This window comes from Dryobates pubescens, chromosome 30 (genome assembly GCF_014839835.1).
Source record: "Dryobates pubescens isolate bDryPub1 chromosome 30, bDryPub1.pri, whole genome shotgun sequence".
Classification (NCBI taxonomy): domain Eukaryota; kingdom Metazoa; phylum Chordata; class Aves; order Piciformes; family Picidae; genus Dryobates; species Dryobates pubescens.
The window spans coordinates 2,459,486-2,478,621 of record NC_071641.1 but is presented as its reverse complement, the minus strand read 5'-3'; the positions used below and the strand labels follow the sequence as shown (position 1 = coordinate 2,478,621).

At 41.1% G+C, this 19,136-nt stretch overlaps 1 protein-coding gene across 2 annotated transcripts in view; it reads left to right on the top strand.

The window, feature by feature from the left end:
• Positions 1–19,136, top strand: part of CTNNA3 (catenin alpha 3) — a 307,748-nt gene that overhangs the window by 282,147 nt on the left and 6,465 nt on the right. Inside the window, exon 16 of one of the 2 annotated variants that reach the window (XM_054174672.1) lies at positions 15,493–15,592. In XM_054174672.1, coding sequence (XP_054030647.1) covers positions 15,493–15,592 — 100 coding nt within the window. Of the gene's footprint in view, positions 1–15,486; positions 15,593–19,136 lie in introns of both variants that reach the window. The other variant, XM_009907134.2, reaches the window with a different exon arrangement.

Here is a 19,136-nt window from a genome sequence, read left to right as displayed (position 1 = left end):
GACCTCAAGGATCATCCAGTTCTTACATTACTTTACCTCATATCTTTAGACAGCTTATTTTAAATAAATCCATCAGTAATATGTCTTCAAGTTTTGTTTCTTCTTTAAGGGTGCAAGACAGTCTTGTGCAATGAAGGTTTGTATCTTTCTAAACAGCAAGTGAACTCTTGTGTTGTTGGTGTATCAAAGGTGTGAACTCTTGTGTTGTTGGTGTATCCAAGGTGGCAGTTAAGTGCTACCTTGCTTTCTTCCTTCTCCATGAAAATTTGAGGATGAATAGTGCAGAGGCCACAGCAAGCACCAGCTTTCCTCAGGGTTTGGTCTCTCGAGTTTGTAATTCCAAGGTCTTGGACACATAAGACATAAACGTTTCAGACATTTGTATGTGTTGAAGCTACTCATACAAATAGTAAATTTCTATACTACAGCCACTTGCTACCTAAGCTAATTTATGGTTTTATAGATTCATAGAATGGTTTGGGTTGGAAGGGACCTTAAAGAACATCTAGTTCCAACCCCCCTGCCATGTAGTAATATCGTGATGGTGTTTGATCACCCCAGCGGCACTACAAGCATGGCTTCCAAGCCAAGGTGTTACCAAGTGAAGACCTTTATTATGCTACAAAGCAAGGTTATATATTCTTGTAGAAAGCGTGTGTGTCATCTCTTAATTGGTTATTTTCTACTGGCATGCATGTGAATAAGGCATGTAATAGGTTAACAAAACAACTTTTCAACACATCCAACCAAATTCTATCAAGTCTGTCTCTTCAGATACAAGATGTTTACATTGTTTTCTAAGTCAAAGATTAAACATAACCTTCTTTATCTCAGGCAAGGGCAAATCTTCCCCTACATTTCCCCCTTTCTTTCTCTCAGTTACTGATAAGCTGTATATTCCTACCACAAGTAGAAAACATAGCTGTTCCAAAGCTATCCGAAAACAGCCCTTCTCCTACACTGCCATGGGCAGGGACACCTTCCACTTGATCAGATTGCACAAGGCCTCATCCAGCCTAGCCTCGAACACCTCCAGGGAGGAGACATCCACAACCTCCCTGGACAACGTGTTCCACCCTTGTACTGTAAAGAATCCCTTCCTAATCTTCAGTCTAAATCTGCCCTCCTCAAGCTTCAATCATTCCATAATCCTATCCCTACAAGCCCTTGTAAAAAAGTCCCTTCCCAGCTTTCTTGTAGGCTCCTTAATTTCCTACAGAAGTATTACACTGCATTCATTTTTACTTAATCCCAGTGAGTGCTTTAATTTTTTTGAGTCATCTTGGCATCTTAGTGTGTTTGCATGTGTGCATTATCCTGAGCTGTTAACATAACTGCAACAGTTACGTGTCAACCAAAACCAAGTTAATGTTGGTACTGAAGTAACTAATTTTTCAGACAGAAGGTAATAAGAATGACGTTGGCATAAAGGCCTCAGATCATCAACAAAAGTATTTCAGGATGGCTTCAGGGAAGGCCAGTGATGATCACTGATTGCTCAGCAGAAGTTAGGACTGGCGTAAAGAGTATTGTTCTGAAGTAGCTTATTGTAGCTTAGATTCCTTATTAGATTTTAGAGGCAGATGCCTGTGTTTTGGACTTTTTTTTCAGTCTTGTCAGAAGGGACTTGCAGAACTTCATTTGAAACTATTCTTATCCTACTGAACATTCATGAGCATGTCTTCTGCAGATACACGCCAGGCTACTGTAAATTTATGTAACATATTTTTCCACCTTTCGTTAAGCTTTGTATGTGCTAGATGGCATAAGCTTTCTAAAACTTGATGCACCTTGCTGTGGTGAACCATCCTATGAATTATTGTCACAGAAAACTTTGAATTGACAGATGGAAAAGTAATTGAGCAAGAGTAGAAAGCTATCATTGGAAGTTTGAGGTAGCTAGCAACAGCTGCTCATTGGTGATATGAACACAATCATTGTGCCTGTTTATGCAAAACTGCTTATATTGATTACTGGAGTCTGGTAGTAAGCATTGGCCCTGACAGGCAGAGGCAGTGGATAAGAGGCCTGTGGATTCCAGACTTCTTGTTTGTTAGTGGATAAGACACAAAGTTCCTGCCAATTTTATTCTGCCTGTTCACTGAAGATTGTTGGCTGCTAGAAATGGAGGGTTTGGTAGAGGTTTCTTTCCTGAAGTTTACTTTCCTGAAAGAGAATGGAATTGTAGTTTTAGTTTTTTTAGGGGGGCTACAGTAAATAAAGCAAAAAGACTAAGAGGTGTGAAATTATTCCATTCCTGTATTCTCATGACTTCAACAGCAGAGGCATTTAGTGAAGATGATAGACAGGGCATTGGTGGCTCTGCTCATGGTTTCTGTCAGCAGCCTCTCGCTGCAGCTCCATTTCTGGTTCTGATTGTTTGTTTGTTTGTTTGTTTTTCACAAAATACCATCTCAGCTTGGTTCTGCTAGCTTCCTTTGTGTCTGAGCAGAAACTTGTACTTCTTCTGGCCTTATGCAGAAATGAGGAGAGCCTTGTAGTCTTTGATTAGGAAAACAAGAGAAAAAGAAGATGGCAGTTCTTTAGTTACTGGGATTTATGAGACCATGGGACAAAATGATGATGATGGAAGAGGGATTCTGTTCTTGTTCAGGTTTATCCATGAGATTCATCATCATAACTCACTGTCTGATTTACCTTCCCCAATCTCCCTTTTAACTTTACTTGTGATCCTCCTAGTTCCCTTTAAACAGCTAGATGCTTCCAAAATCCTATAGAGCATTTCCATTGCACCCTCAAATCCACTGGTAGGCTTGCCTTTTTCTGGCCCCTCCTAGCCCTTAGATTTCTATCACTTCCTTCCAGCTCTTCTCACTGATCTGGGAATCATGCCCCAGCTCTCCTACTGATTCTTCTCTCTGGTCACCAACTCAGTTTGTCACAAAAGATAAAGGTACCTTTATTACTAAAAAGTCTGAACTAAGTGCAATGACATCTACCGTTTCACTTCAAATGCATATCAGATTTTCCTCTCCCACCTTGCTCACAGGTCAGCGTTACTTCCTAAAGCAGTCTGGGATGCTTTTAAGAGTCCATAGCAATTCAGTGTTTGCATCATAAGATGCATACAAGAACAACATTCACTTTAAAATTATTTAATCACAAAATCACCCAGAGATTGATGGTTTTGTCAACAGTGATAGTGTCCATCTGAGTCATCAGAAAGGACAGTTACTTTGGACAAAATTACTTTGGGCAAAGTAGATGAACACTCCTTAGGGTTCTATATTAAGCACAGCTTTTACCAGTTAATTTAATATAAAGATGTTCTTGAAGATAAATTTCTAGAGCAAGTACAATTTAGTTGTGTGCATAGTTGTGTGCACTTTATCATACGTGCTTTGATAAACAGAGCCATCAGGATTTACTTGGTACAACATAGTACCTGAAGCAGATTAATTTTAGTGTTAAAATGAGCAGCAGAACTGCTTCAGCTAGAGCAGCAGGAGTGTTATTTAGGATTGTACAGTATGTGCAGATTACTGACTGTCCTGACAGAGCTGTGTGTAGTAGCCTCAGGCAGTTGTAACTCTCAAGTAGAAACAAGATCTCTTGGATTTGTTATGAATAGTTGAGACATATCAAGTTGAATTTTGTCATGTAACATGGAAGCAGCTGATACTGCTGCTTCTTCCTGAATGTCACAGAGCTTCTAAAAGGTATGCAAACTTAGCTTTCACAAAGCAGTGAAGATTTTGAAGGCAGAAATCCTGAATCTGCCCTTCTCATCTGAAGAGATTTTGGTGGAGTCTGAATTTCATGCATATACTGCCGTGTCTTTATTAACATTTATGTGCAATATGATGGCTTGTAAGATGCTCATGTGGATGCTTTTTTACTTACTTTAACAGTATAAATATTTTCTTGAATGATTCAGTTTAGCTGAAATTGTTTGATCAGAAATGGTGACATCAGGTATAAAATCTAAGTGCTGAATATTCATCCTCCCATACAAAAATTTCTGAAAAAGACAGTTAATTTTTACAGCCATGTGTTTGAAAGTGAAGTCACCTTGTGGAGTGAGTCTTAGAGCCTTAGAACCAAAAGAGAAATGTTTTAGGAGAAAACAACAACAGCAACAAAAACCCCACCAGTTTGGTTGAATTACACAGAGTATTACTCCAAGCATTTAAATACCCAATTTGCCTGCAAATTGAGTGGATTTTTTTCTCCTGTAGTATGCATAATTAACATCAATAGTACTGTTACTAAACAAACATTGTAAATCATGGTTGTAGACTCTGCAATTCCTAACAAGATGATCTAAAACAAAGTTGGAATTTCCTTCCAGACTGCAAAACAAGTGGCTTCTAAAGAGATGGACAGTATGCAGCTAGAGAGGAGATTAAGTGGAACAAATAACATCATGGTTAGGAGCTTGCTGTTTTGCAGGTTAACAAAGCATGTTAAACACTCATAAACCAGTACAGCAAACAGCTAATGACTAAAATGAGCATAACATTGCTTTTGTTTCTCTGTAACACAGCTAAACCATTGACAGCTGCCTTCAATAAAGAGTCTTTTACTATTGCTCAAAACTGGACTGGAGATAACTAAGGAGGACAGATTAATTAAAGCTACATGGCAGCCTCAAGTTAGAAGGAGGGTGGGTACATATGCATGCCTGTGTGCCTTGGCTTTGTTTTGAATCTGCATTTTTGCAGTCTCCTCTTTCTTTTGCATCATCTCTTGTTTCTTTCACCACAACCTTTTTACACATTTCTATTCTCACCTGGGAAGCCAGTGGGCGGCAAATCCCTTTTGGGTGTGACAGATCATGGAAGAACTGTACCTTTATGAGCATAATTAGGCCCACCATAAAGACAAGCAGTGCCACCTCATAGTAGTTTGGGTTGTGCTCTCTAGACATTCACCATTTCACAGGGCTGGGCAGAAGTGATGTGAGCTCCCTAGCATGGGGATGCAGAGCACCTCAGAGGTCATCACCTTTAAAGGCCCCTTCTAACCCAAAACCATTCTATGATTCTGTGATACCTGCCTGCTCAGTTGCAGGCCTCTGCAGGGTCAGTCAGCACCACCACTCCAACTGGGACCACTCAGTTTCCATCCACAGTCATCATTCTCTTTGATGCTCAGTTCAACAGCATCCAGGAGACAAGCTACTAGCAAAGGAGGTCCAAAGTCCATCCAGAGGCTAGGGCTAGAAACAGGGCTGTGACCCAGGTCAGAGCTTGAAGGGGTGTGGACCAGATCTTAAATGGAGGAGCTCTTGTGCCAGTGGGCACGGGCTGTGGGAGAAGGCCTCAGGTGAGGCTTGATCAGGACCATTAAGGCCTATTGTAGTCTACTTGGACTTCAGCAAGGCCTTTGATACCATCCCCTACAGCAAAATCCTGGCCAAGCTGTCAGCCCGTGGGTTGGACACAGCACTCTATGCTGGGTTAGGAACTGGCTGGAGGGCCGAGCCCAGAGAGTGGTGGTGAATGGTGCCACAGCCAGCTGGCAGCCAGGCACTAGTGGTGTCCCCCAGGGATCAGTGCTGGGCCCCATCCTGTTCAATATCTTTATTGATGATCTGGATGAGGGGATTAAGTCCATCATCAGTAAATTTGCAGATGACACCAAGCTGGGGGGCACATGTTGATCTGTTAGAGGGTAGGAGAGCTCTGCAGAGGGACGTTGACAGGCTGGACAGATGGGCAGAGTCCAATGGCATGAGATTTAACACATCTAAGTGCCAGGTTCTACACGTTGGCCACAATAACCCCGTGCAGTGCTACAGGCTGGGGTCAGAGTGGCTGGAGAGTGGCCAGGCAGAAAAGGACCTGGGGGTACTGGTTGATAGTAGGCTGAACATGAGCCTGCAGTGTGCCCAGGTGGCCAAGAAGGCCAATGGCATTCTGGCCTGTATCAGGAACAGTGTGGCCAGCAGGAGCAGGGAAGTCATTCTGCCCCTGGACTCAGCCCTGGTTAGGCAACTCCTTGAGTCCTGTGTCCAGTTCTGGGCCCCTCAGTTTAGGAAAGATGTTGAGTTGCTGGAACATGTCCAGAGAAGGGCAACAAAGCTGGGGAGGGGTTTGGAGCACAAGCCCTGTGAAGAGAGACTGAGGGAGCTGGGGTTGCTTAGCCTTGGAGAAGAGGAGGCTCAGGGGAGACCTTATTACAACTACCTGTAGGGAGGTTGTAGCCAGTTGGGGCCTGGTCACTTCTCCCAGGCAACCAGCACCAGAACAAGGGTGGGACAGTCTCAAGCTGTGCCAGGGGAGATTTAGGCTGGATGTTAGGAAGTTCTTTATAGAAAGAGTGACTGGCCATTGGAATGGGCTGCCCAGGGAGGTGGTGGAGTCACCATCACTGGAGGTGTTTAGGAAGAGACTTGATGGGGTGCCTGGTGCCATGGTTTAGTTGATTAGATGGTGTTGGATGATAGGTTGGACTCGATGATCTCACAGGTCTCTTCCAACCTATTCTATTCTATTCTACTCTACTCTACTCCTAGTCTAGTCTAGTATTTTCTGTTGGTGCAGGGCCATAGCAGGTGCATCAGAGAACTGTTTCTGTCCTTCTGATGGTTCAGGCCTACCCAGGAGAAGCCAAGTAGAGTGTCCAGATTGGATATGAGGTCACATTAAGCGATATAGTCCAATTTGCTGTTCTTAGGATAACATTCAAGGGAAAACAGGATTTCTAACATTCTCCAATTGGCACATCATTGAGCTTGCTTTTCAAGCTTCAGTGGCTTGGTGCAAAACTTGTTTTTCTGTGTATTTTGCTCAAGCTGTTGCTGGGTAAGAATGCCCAGCAATATGTCCTAGAGAAATAAAGATGTAGTCATTAAAAAGGCAAGGCACTGATCCCAGTTTTTCCCCCATTTAAAACACAGGCCTATTTTTATGGCGTTTACTTGATGTATTTTGTACATAGTATGTATTTTTTTCTATAACTCCATATGTTCAGGTTCCTCCTGAATTAATTAGCAGAAATTAGAAGCTTAAACCTTTGAAGAGTTTCCAGGAAATAAAGTCTGGAAACTTGCAGTTATCAGCTCCTTCACTGGAACTGTAGTTGCATCAGTGAATTAATTACGACCAGAAATTTGTCATAAAATATCAGTTGCTTTTGTCTGTGAATTTAGTGCTGATTCAACTGAAGCTTGTGCCTGCTTCTCCAAGAGATCAGTCACATTCAGAGTATGGTGTACACTCACATCTCTTGACTATTTACTGTCCAGTGGTGAAACAAAATGGATTTATGGCAGTCCCTTTGCAGTTGACCTGGCTGATGTTTGTGAAGTGGAAGACTGCACTAACTGTAAGGGCAGAGTGTATGAACTTGATTAATCAGATAGCACCCAATGTGGGTACATAAAAATGAGTAGTAACTTTAAAGAAAGAAGGCCAGTAGTAGTTGCAGGTAGTGAAATAGAAATGGAACAGATCAGCCAGTAATAGCTGAGAAGTCTTTTCTGTATGTATGGGTCTGTGGTAGTAGCTAGACATTCTGTAATGCTTTGCACTTAAATAACAGGCTTTCAGCTAAATAGCTGCAAACAAATCATAGTTCTTGGCTAATTTAGCACTTAAGGGTTTTTTATATTGAAATATACATGATTCATGTCTTGAATGTCTTCATTAATGCTGTTTGGTGTCTGTCTATAACTGCTTTTCAAGTAGGCCAGTCAGAGGTAGCAGATGAAGATAACAGGGATGTTCTAAAAGTGATTTCCTTTAAGTGTGCTCATACAAGAAGGCACAAGGTGCAGGCATCAGGTTCTGGACATTTGTTGCTAGCAACTCTGAGAGCTATGTTACACCAAGGGCATTTTCTGTCATGGTGTAGGTAACAGGACGTAGCAGGAAAAGCTGCTGCCAAAGAAGTTACTGCTTTTGGAAGGGGTATTGCAAGTGTTCACTAAGTTATTTAGTCTAATTTTCCTTTTATGCCTAAAATGTGTTGTTTGCACTTCTAAATATTCAGCAGCTATAACTGTGTAGGTAATGTCCAGATTAATCACTGCAGTTTATCTCTGTCTCTGTCAAGAGTGTTTTCATGTGTGGGTGTTATGCAGTTTTTCTTTACACAAGCTGTAATTTTGCTTTTGGGACTTCCAGTTCAATCTAGATTACTAAGTGAGGCAATGAGTTACTTTGAGATCCTTATCTCTCTCTCTTTTTCTTTTTGTAGCTGACTGTAGGATTTGTCTGTGTTTTCTCCTCAAAGGATACTTTCAGAGTAGTCTACCAAATTCTTTCCAATTCGTTCCTGGCTACCATATGGCAGGCCCTGAGGCCCCACTGTAATCACAAAGGTGTGTCAGTGGGCATGGTGTGATATCTAGAATCATAGAATGGCTTAGGTTGGAAGTGACCTTAGAGATTATGTACTACAACCTCCCTTCCGTGGGTTAGGGACACTAGCTGGTGTTTAAAGGCTAGTTGTTGAGGTGGGTAATCTCCACCATCTCCTTTCCTTCCTGGGTTCCCAGATGGGAACTGCTCAGATGAGGTCTCACCTCAGCTTCTGACAATAAGCAAAGCAAACAGAAGGTCGGTGGGAGGAAGAATTACTATGGAAAGAGCGTAGTGGCAAGCCCCTGCTAAGTTTCTCAGTCACAGTGCCTTTCTCCTCCCTTACATCTTTGCTGCAGTACAGAGCCTACATCTCGTGTTTCTTTGCAGAGTCAGGCTGTGTTTGAGTGATTACTAATACTTGAACAACATTTGGAAGAGTTGTCTTCCCTACTAGTCCTAAGACAAGCCACAGTAAAAAGCTACACAACCACATAATTCTGGTCATGCAGTGAGAGAACCATTTAAATGGAAAGATAAATATATAAGTGAATGTGTCTGCGTAATGGACAGTTTAATTGTGATAAAAGCAAGAAAGCAGGATTGTAGTATACAGAAAGAACTTTTCATGGCCTAGGACAGAGCACAACTCTCTGAGCAGAAACCTCAGGATTTTGTCAGGATTTCAATGAACTTGCAGCCATCTGGGCTGCTTTGCCTGCCAAGGCAGCAACTTATTCTGTAAGTTCTCTTCAAATTGAAATCCTGCAGGCTGAGGAAACAAACTACAGCTAGAGTTTAAGGCCTTACAATAAAGTATGGCTTAATTCTGATGAAAAAAATAGGCAAAGTGGCATTTTTATGCAGGCCTGCAATGTTCCTTTTTGGGCATGTTTTATTCATCTGAAATACTCTCAGAGTATATTTCCCCATTCAGTTCGAGGAAATTTCAACTACTGTGATACGATTTAAGAGTCTTGTTCACTGTGCTTTCATCTTAACATAGCAAAGTGACAGTGACACTTGCCAACAGCAAGTCAATGTTGAATATAAATTTCTGCAGAGACTGTTTGTCCATTAAGAAAAGTTTCTGGCTTTCTTTGAGTTTAAGAAAACCTTCAAAGTACCAGGAATGGCCTGTCTTGCTGCGCTTGCAGCAGGCACTTCAAAGTAGTAAGAAATGATCTATGTGAGACTCGGATTCTGGCTCTAGTTTGCAGTCTCCGCAACCAAGCATTTCAGCAGGTGAGTTGTTGCATCACCACAGGGAAGGAAATTCCTTACTTTCCCCCAGCATTCTGCCACAGGAATGATGAATGATCTCTGTTGCCAGTCAGTGGCAAATTCCATATTCTTAAGGTGGGAAAATATAAAAGTAGCTCTATACAATACTCATAAGGAGACCTAACAGTCTGCAGAGGGTGTATGTTCTAGCAAACAGCACCCCTGTTAATAATTTTTCCTACATCATTGCCCTGGGTTTGAGGATTTTTTTGGCATCACTGATGGAATTCTAGACAGTGGCCATGTCCTTCTCTAATTCTAATACTTACCTCCCACCACCATGTGGCTACAAAAAAGGAAAGAGCTTCCTTACTGAGGCTTGGTGAGCTGAACAGGAATTAAAATCTATGTTTTAACTGCTGTTTTCTTACACTGGTATAGTCAGTGTTGATGACTTGCAACATTATTACACATCTTTATACACATATATACACACACACATACATCACTTTAAGTTTCACCTTCAACAACATATCTCAAGTGCCAAGACGTAAACTCCAGTGTTTTGAAGTAAGTTTCATGACTGTTGAGTAAATCCTGAAAGCTTGGAAAACAGAAAGTAAATACAGACAATTTCAGATTTAATAGTTCAAGTCTTATGGAATTTATTCCAATCTGTGGTATTTTGGAGCATGATTCCTGATATCTGAACACTTGAGTGTGAGAATACAAGGACTTTATTCACTATGTATGTTTATATAGATAAAGTTAAGAGGGATGAGGAAAGCCCACCGTGAAAAACATGGGCTCATCATGACCCTTTTACTTTGCTGCTGTAGAGCTCTTCATAACTGAGTCATCAACAGCATAAATGAGAATTTGTTTACTTACTCTTTTTTCAAAGCATGAACAAGGCAAGTATCAAATTGATAAAGTACCAAAAAAAAAGTCATTCAGCCTGTCTGTGTAATGGTTCTTTTTCATTATGTGAAGTATATATTTTTAATCTAAAACCAGGAAATTAGGTTTCCTCTTTACCTAGCATTTTAAAGCCAGCTACTTTCCCAGCAATAGTCAAGCATGTAGTGCAGTCATTAAGACTACACAGGACTGAAACTTCTGGTCATGTCCTTTAGGCAACTGTAATATGGAAGAAGTAAAAGTAAAAAGTTTATTTACTGCTTTTACTTAAACCTTCCAAATGCAAGCAAACCCCAAACACCCAGCCTTTGAAGTGCAACAAACAGGGTAACACTGGGTGGTGTTTTAGCTTTGAAGAGCTGTATTTGAGGGATTAGGATGATAATTGATGTCCCAGGCAATACTTGCTAGAGCTTCTATTGCCTTTTAGTCTGATTCTGTGACAATGCCATAATGAAACAGCAACTTGTCAGTGAGATATAGAGTATCTAGTAGAAAATAATTAGGGCTAAAGTATTAGCAGAAAAAAATCGATTGAAAAATTCAAGTCAAACAAGTCCAAGCTGTTCTTCTTCTGTAAATGTACTTAAAATAAAGTGAGCTTTATCTGCACTTCCATGAGGGCTTAGAAATTAGGAGAAGAGTTAGTAAAAGAATATGTCCGTGGTAAAGGGAGTACAAATGTGTAGTGGACATCAGTAGGTAATGGCTGAAAATGATACCATGATGTTCCATTTAATAAACCATTATTATTTTCACAGTTTAAGGAATCTTAAAACACCAATGTTAAGCTGTAACCAACTATTTCAATAATTACCTCAATTGTCTAACTAACTCTCTACCTAAATGCCAGCATTTCAACTAAGTGCATGATCTGTAGTACTCTGGCAGGAAAATGTGAGATTTTCTGATTCTGAGACTGTTGGAGCAAGTCCAAAGGAGGACTACAAAGATGATCCAAGGGCTGGAAAACCTCTACTGTGAGGATAGGCTGAGGGAGCTGGGGAAGTTTACGCCTTTCCTTTGGACATAAGAGCCAAACTGAGAGGAAAAAACATGTTCTAGCTTACAAGGCATAAAAATTTTTGATTGCACTGATGCGTGAGTAAGTAGTATTTAGGACCTACACATTCCTGAAGATAACTGAAAAGAGTAATGTCCAGCTGAGTCATCTGCTTCCTGGTCACCAGCCTTACCTTCAACGTGTTTCCAAGTGATCTCTCATATCAAAACACATTTTGATTCATTTTAGCTGATACACATACTAGTTTTCATATTAAAGAAAGTGTCTCTAAAGAAGTCTTTCACACCACACACATACTATAAATGGCACCATGTTGTAAGTATTGCTCTGATAGCATTGTACATTGTTGCTGAAACAAACTGCAAGTTAATGGTGCTTTTTGGAGGCCTTAGAGGTAAAGTAATTCTTTGGAAATACTTTGATAATTGATTCACCATAGAATCAGAAACTTGTGTGGTATTTAGAAGATGGATTACTGAGCCATTAACAATCTAGCAATATGATTAGATATCCATATTAATAAACATCTGTCACAACAGCGGAGCAGATGTGCTAGGTGCAGCTATAACATTAAAATGTAGATTTCTGATTAGTGCTTTCTTATTTTCTACTACAAAATGTTTAAATTACATTTTATATGCCATTTATTTCCTTCTTCAGGACTGAAAGTGCTTTTTAAAGCTGGCACCTTCAACCTTTAGCTCAGCCCTTCTGAATGTACATATTTAGTAACGCATTTGCTAGAGATCCTACTGGTATTCAAGTCATTTGTGCTTTTTAAATTGCATTGATTTATTCTATATTAGCTTATTTCCTACATACATTCCAGTGTGACCTCTCGAGGTGATCAGGCTGTGGCAGGGAAGCTGGACTGGATGATCTTTCAAAGTCCATTCCAATCCCTGACATTCTGTGATTCTGTGAAGTGGAAGCATGGGATATTGTGACAGCTGAACTAACAGAATACTATAATGTATATAGCATGTAATTAATTTGTGTAGGAATATCTTCTGTCTCTGTGGATGAGATAATGGATGTGCTTTTTAAAACTAAATCAACTAATAGCAGTATCATTAATAAACCTTCCCCAAGAGTAGACCTTAAGTAACATGATAGTCATGTGTATGAGGGCTCTGACCTTCACAAATTCAAGAAATTTTCACATTGATTCTCATGCCACATCCAGGCCAAGCTGGGGCTGGTCAGATGGACATTGGTCTACAGCTGGCTGAGATTGCCAGGCTGGATCTATTGCTGAGCTTTGATTGGAACAGCAAAGAGATCCATGTATTATTGCTGGGTCTGTACTGGTTTGGAGTTAGTACCTATTCTGCAGCACCCTCAGAAAACCTGTGATTAACAGTGAGACTTGTCAGGATTTACTGAACTAGAAGTTAGGAGTGGTGTTGTAGCTCGGTGTCTGAAGCTCAAGACTTTGTGGTACCAAAGACCACTCATGTTTTGGAGATGACACATCTTTAAATCAAGAATTGTTAGATTGAAAGGCTTAGGTCTCTCACCATTTTCCAAAGCCCTTGGTGTAATACACATTAACATGGTCTAGCTGTTTTCTTATGGTTGTATCTTTCAAGAAACACTGATGTGAAGCTTAATTTTTCCTACATTTTTGTGGAGATACTCTAAACTGATTTTGTTGTACATAATCTGACTACGACACTACATTCCTTCTGATTTGAAACTGGAGCAGGGCAGGTTTAGGTTGGATGTCAGGAGGAAGTTCTGTACAATAAAACTGATAAAATACTGGAACAGGCTGCCCAGGGATGGACTTGAGGCCCTGTCCCTGGAGACATTCGATGTCAGACTTGATGTGGCTCTAGGCAGCCTGATCTAGGTAAAGGCGTCCCTGGTGTCTGTAATGGGGTTTGACAAGATGACCTTTGGGGGTCCCTTCCAACCTGATGTTATCCATGAATCTGCAGTTATACTTAGCTGGATGTATCTCTCTCGTTATTTATGGTCTGTTCCCAGTTTCCTCATTGGGCAGAGCAAATGATTAAGAGACTTCATAACAATCCATCACTACCTCGGGGCATATAATTGCTCATAAATATAGAACTTTATGTCTCATCTTTGTTTTCATAGCCTTGAAGGTGTTATCAGCTAACTAAGCTAGGAAGGCTTTATGCTTAGAAATAGTGAAGTGTGAGGAAAATAGATGTATTGGGTTATCCTTGCAGTGAATCCTAATCAGGTATTCAGTTTCACTAAATGCAGTAACTGAGTGTGTGAGATGAAGTTTGGCTTTTAAAATTACAGGAACTGGAAGTAGGGGAAAAATAGCATGGTGAGGTTGACTGAAAAAAAAAACCAACACAATAATTTATGTGGAAGCCATAGCAATGAAAAGAAAATTTATCTTTTAGGAGGGATAAAGGCAGAAATCTCCACACAGGACAAATTTTGTGGTGTTGTCGACTAGGAGATGGTACAAGATATGAAGAATTTTATGTTTTTTTACCTGTCTTTAAGCATCTGCTGTAGGCTCATGAGCTAAGATAATCTTTCTTAAGATCCTGCACATAGATCTGTATGATCTATGATTCTATGGTCTATAGGAATTTGGTTATTTTTAACAACTGGACCAGTACCACTGTAGTCTTGCAGTATAGCCAGAGACCTTTCAGCACCTGGTGAAGGAAGGTCATGGACTGCATTTGTAGAAGGAAAGGAATGCTGCTACAGTGATACAAAGAGATAACTACATGCAATATCTGGAAGAAAAAAATCCCAGATGTGAATGGATAGCACATGGTAATGGCCTCCCAAGCAAAGTGTTTTCTTCATACTTCAAATGTGCCACACAAAATGCAGGTAAATCTAAAACTGGTAAGGAAGCCATCTCATGGCTGGGGAGTACAACCTAAGTGATTTAATAGACATTTTGCATCTGTAGCATCTGGATTCAGGGAGTTAATCTCAGCTAGTGGCATTCTTAATCTGCTGATCCAGTGCTAAATCAGGAAAGCTGGGAATTCACAAAATGCACATCTGCACCTATAACATATGAAGGTAACACAAATTGGTGCTGGCAGTGATTCACCAAAGAACATGAAACTTCTTTGTTACATTTAAAATAATAAAATCTTCCAACTGGAAGAGACCTCAGAAAGGGACTCAAATCATCCCATCATCTATAACATTAACATAATTATCAAGGTCAGTTGTATGAGGTATCACAGAGCTCATCTGAGTTTTCTGACTGAACTGGTGGCAAGGTTCAGTGTGCAGGAAGTCATTAGTTGTTCAGTAGTTAGAATGGAAAATACCAAGAAAAGCAAACGTAGGGTATGGTGAACATTGAAGTATTGAATCCTGCGTTTGCAAGCTCATTCGCTATTTACACCGGAGCTTAGGAAGAAGCTCTTCAATACAAGGGTGGTGAGACTCTGGCTGCCCAGGAAGGTTTTGGATGCCTTCTCCCTGGGGATGTTCAAGGCCAGGTTGGATTAGGCCTTGCGTAGTGAGTCCAGTTGAGAAGCTTTCCTGCCTGTGACAGGGAGGTTGGCGTAAATGATGTCTAAGGCCCCTTCCAACCCCAGCCATTCTGTGATTCTATGATACTTCCATTCATGCTTGTGTACACCAATTAAATTTTAAACCCTCAACTATTTTTCTGACCAGACACTCCTACTGAGTCTCAGAATACATCACTGTGCTGAGTGTTCTACAAACATATTTACTAGAAAATTCATGGAGGGGCAAGGAGCATAAATGGCACAAGCAACAAGAAAACAAATGGCAAAAGTAGTCTTTTAAATCTGTATACTCAGGACTTGGCACAGGTTTTGCTTCCAGTATAACACTGTGACATTCTTCTAGTACTTTTGCATCCAGGTGATGCCAAACAATACAAATCTGTGGGACATGAAAACAAAACAGTTTGGGGGATGGGGATTCAATTAACGTTGCTTCTGTATGGATTAGTTGTTTTATTCAGTTGAGTTATTCTGTGCCTAATTTGCACGGGTATGATTTATTCTCATTTTTTTAATAATACAGTAGTGTTCTTTGTTTCTTTGGAAGGGGTAGAGGACCTCTGAAGAACACATCTGATGTAATTAATGCAGCAAAAATGATTTCAGAGTCAGGATCAAGGATGGATGTCCTAGCACGGCTGATTGCCAATCAGGTAGGTTATTTATGCAGCAGTGCGTTAAACTTTGTCACCGATTAATCCACAGAATCTCCAGCGCCTAAGAAGGTCATTTACAAAAGTGCTTGTGACATTGTTAGACCTATCTCTCTGTTTGAACAGGTGCTAGGGCTCAGCACCACGCTTGGAAAGGGTGCTGACTCTTCTTTGTCTTTGAAAATCTTCTGTTTTCCACTGTAATATATGGTTACAAAATTAATGAATCACTGTGGCTAAAAATTCTTGCGTACTCTCATAGCCGCTGTGAAATGTGACATCATTCCAGGTATTGTGACCTTTTCACTGCATTCACTGAACTTATTACCATTTGTCCTAGCTCAGAGCCATGGTTCCCTTGAGCCACATGATCCCTGGTGTTTATTCCCTGTTTCGTCTCCCATGCATCTGAAACACACTCATCAGTTCTAGGAGCTGCTTGTATTTTAGATGTAATTTCATGTTACAAGCACTGGAATGAAAATAGGCACATAGCAAATGAAAAGAAAAACCGAAGCCAGGGAGCTCTTCAGTTACCTCTGTGGTGAACACAACTATGATCATTGCTAGATGTGTCAGCTAGTTAGCAAAACAAGAGAATCGTGCCTTTATTCCTTCTATTACAGAGCTGCTTAGTGATTTGATAGGGGCTGAATTAATGAGGCGGGAATTATAAAAGTATAGTTATCTTTATTTTTCCTGAAAACCCCGCCGCCAAATTAGGTATAAAAACTTAGGAAATTATTTACAGGTTCTATTCGGTAGCAAATTTTGCCAGGGTGTTTATGGGCAACTTTAGAACAATTTAGAGAATTCAGAAAATGGAAAAGGCTAAGCCACTAAATAGCTTTACCCTACTAGTAATCGGAGGCAAGCCAGGAACCTTGGGAAAGCCAGTAAGAACGCCAGGTTGTACTCAGGAGGATGGAGCAGGGAGTTGGCGTTGGTCCCTAGGTCTTTCGGCAGTGGCAGGCTCCAGGAACTGCAGGTTTTATAATCCAATTTGTGGATAACACCGTACAATCCAAAGGAAAGGGACCCGCCAGAATCAAAGGGTCTGTGGACATGGCTGCTCAAGGCAAAACTCGTGAACAGCGGCACTGCAAGAAAGCTGCAGGTTTCACGACAGGCAGGGTCACTCCACGGCAGGCAGGGAGCAGGGAGAAGCCAGGTCCGAGTGGAGCGACCAAGATGAAGGCAGGAGCCAGAGCAGGAGTAAGATGATGGTGAGAGCCCCGGTCGCTTTTTGGCCACTCTATTTAGGGTGTTCCTAGACAATGTGTCCAAGGCCAATGAATAATGGGCGCGGATCGCCCTGGTTAATCATAGCTCCCAAACCCAGCAGACTTCCCCCCACGGGGATGTCACCTCTGCCCTGGTGGGAAGAATGGGTGCTAATTACCTGTCCCCAGGCGAAGGGGAAGGCAATTTCATGCCTTTGTCTTCCCCCATTCAAACCTCCACTGATGGAGATCGGGGAAGGGGGGTTTGGAGCACACCGTAACACTTAGTAAGATCCTCTCATTCCTCAGGTGGCTTGTTAACTTGTGTACCCATTAACTTACAAAGGTCTTCTCTCACTGTGTATGTTTTGTTGAGTTTTTAAAAATCTCTGAAGTGTTTATGGAGATCAATAAATCCTTTTCTCAGCTGTTACTCTGCCAAACTTCCTATGCCCTGCTCTGTAGGGTCCAAAAAAACCCCCTTTACGTTCCTCTGGGCTGCCTCTGGATTTGCTTCAAATGTTAAAATAGAGCGCATGACCAATTTTCAAGTAACTTTTAAGACCTAGGTCCATGCACACTACTCCTGTGTATGCTTTTCTTGTCATCTTTTCACCACTTGCTTATCAAGCTTTGGGTACCCTATAACTATTTATTACCACTTCTGATACTTCCTTTTAATAAAGCCACATCACTTTACCCTTCACAGTTGTGCAGTGACTCAACTACTACCCTGCCACAGTAATGTATGATGGCATTTTCAGTATTCAAAGCTACATGCAAGGAAGAAAAAGCAAAATCCTTCCTCTATTTCTTCTATCTGGCTTCAGACCTGAGCAAAATTAAGTAGTCACTCTGTAACAAGGAACCATTGTCGTATCTCTTTGACCTTCCCCGGTTCATAAAGCATTTTCACACTCTCTGTCATTTCAGAGAATCAAAATTGGAATTACATAATTGCTACAGTTTTCCTTTTAGGAGGGATAAAAAACAAACCCCACCCTGAACCTGTGCTTGTCACAGCATCACTCTCTGATACATTGCTCTTCATTTCAGATTTTTACAAACTCCTCATCTCATGTTTGAAGGTCAGGGACGCACTGTGGTACGAGGAGCAGGGTTCAGTTACATGTCAGTCCATACTTAGAGCACTTTTCAGATGACTCAGAATTAACAACTGCGTAAATAATCACAGTACAACATCAGCGTAAACCTGTGCAAAGTGTTCACAGTTGCATAGATAATAAATGTAGTTAAAAATACAATTGTTTCAGATTTATTGTAGAATTTGTGACCTAAAAGGCCCTAAGATAATTATGGCAGCTCATACATCCTGATTTGAATGGAATGTGCTGTAGATTAAGTTATTAAAAGCCTTCTCAGTATTCCAGTTGTTTTGCACCAGGAGGTGTAGGTCCATTATGATCTCAGTAAGACAGGCACTCAGAATCTGCAATGTGTCTTTCAAAATGCTGTTTGTCAGAGCTAACACTGTGGGGAAAGCATAGTGTAGATAACCTTATGATTCCTGTCAGCGATGGGAACACCAGAAGGTGCGGCATCACAAAGGCCTCTGAGCTGCATGCATCATGCTGAGCAGAGCCACTCTTCAGATTCCCCCAGTTTGGTCATTTGAGCTATTACAGAATTTTCTTGAAAGGAAACAACTCTATTCATATAATTTCAACTGTCAAAACAGGATGTTCACGTGAGAACTTCTTGCTGCAGTCCCAGATAAAAGCAAGTACACGGAGGTGCCCTAATCGCCAGTACCAAGCAGGAGCTGCCCACATGCTCTGCTGCAGCATTAGGCCTGGCTCTTGGGTTAACTAACTCCTCCACAACTCTTGGTCAGGAACAATATATCAAGGCAAAAAAATGTTACCTACTTTCAAAATCTGGAAGAGTAGGGAGCAGTATGAAACTTCTCTTTCTATAGAATCAGGTAGTCTCCTGACTTAGAACCTGATTTCATGTACTTTTAAATTCCTGAAAGTAAAATTAAAAAAGGATCCCTGAAAATGATTAGATGATAATTATGATGCAAGCAGATGTGCTTGTAATACCCTACTTTTCTGAGACCCCTCCTCAAATACTCCTTCCAGTTCTGATGTCCCCGTCATAAGAAGGACACAGTGTTGGAGCGAGTTCAGAGGAGGGCCACAACAATGATCCAAGGACTGGAGCACCTCTGCAATGAGGACAGGCTGAGGGAGCTGGGGTTGTTCCACCTAGAGAAGACTGTGGGGGGACCTTGGAGCTGCCTTGCAGTACCTGAAGGGGGGCTACAGGAAGGCTGGAGAGGGACTTTTCGTAGGGGT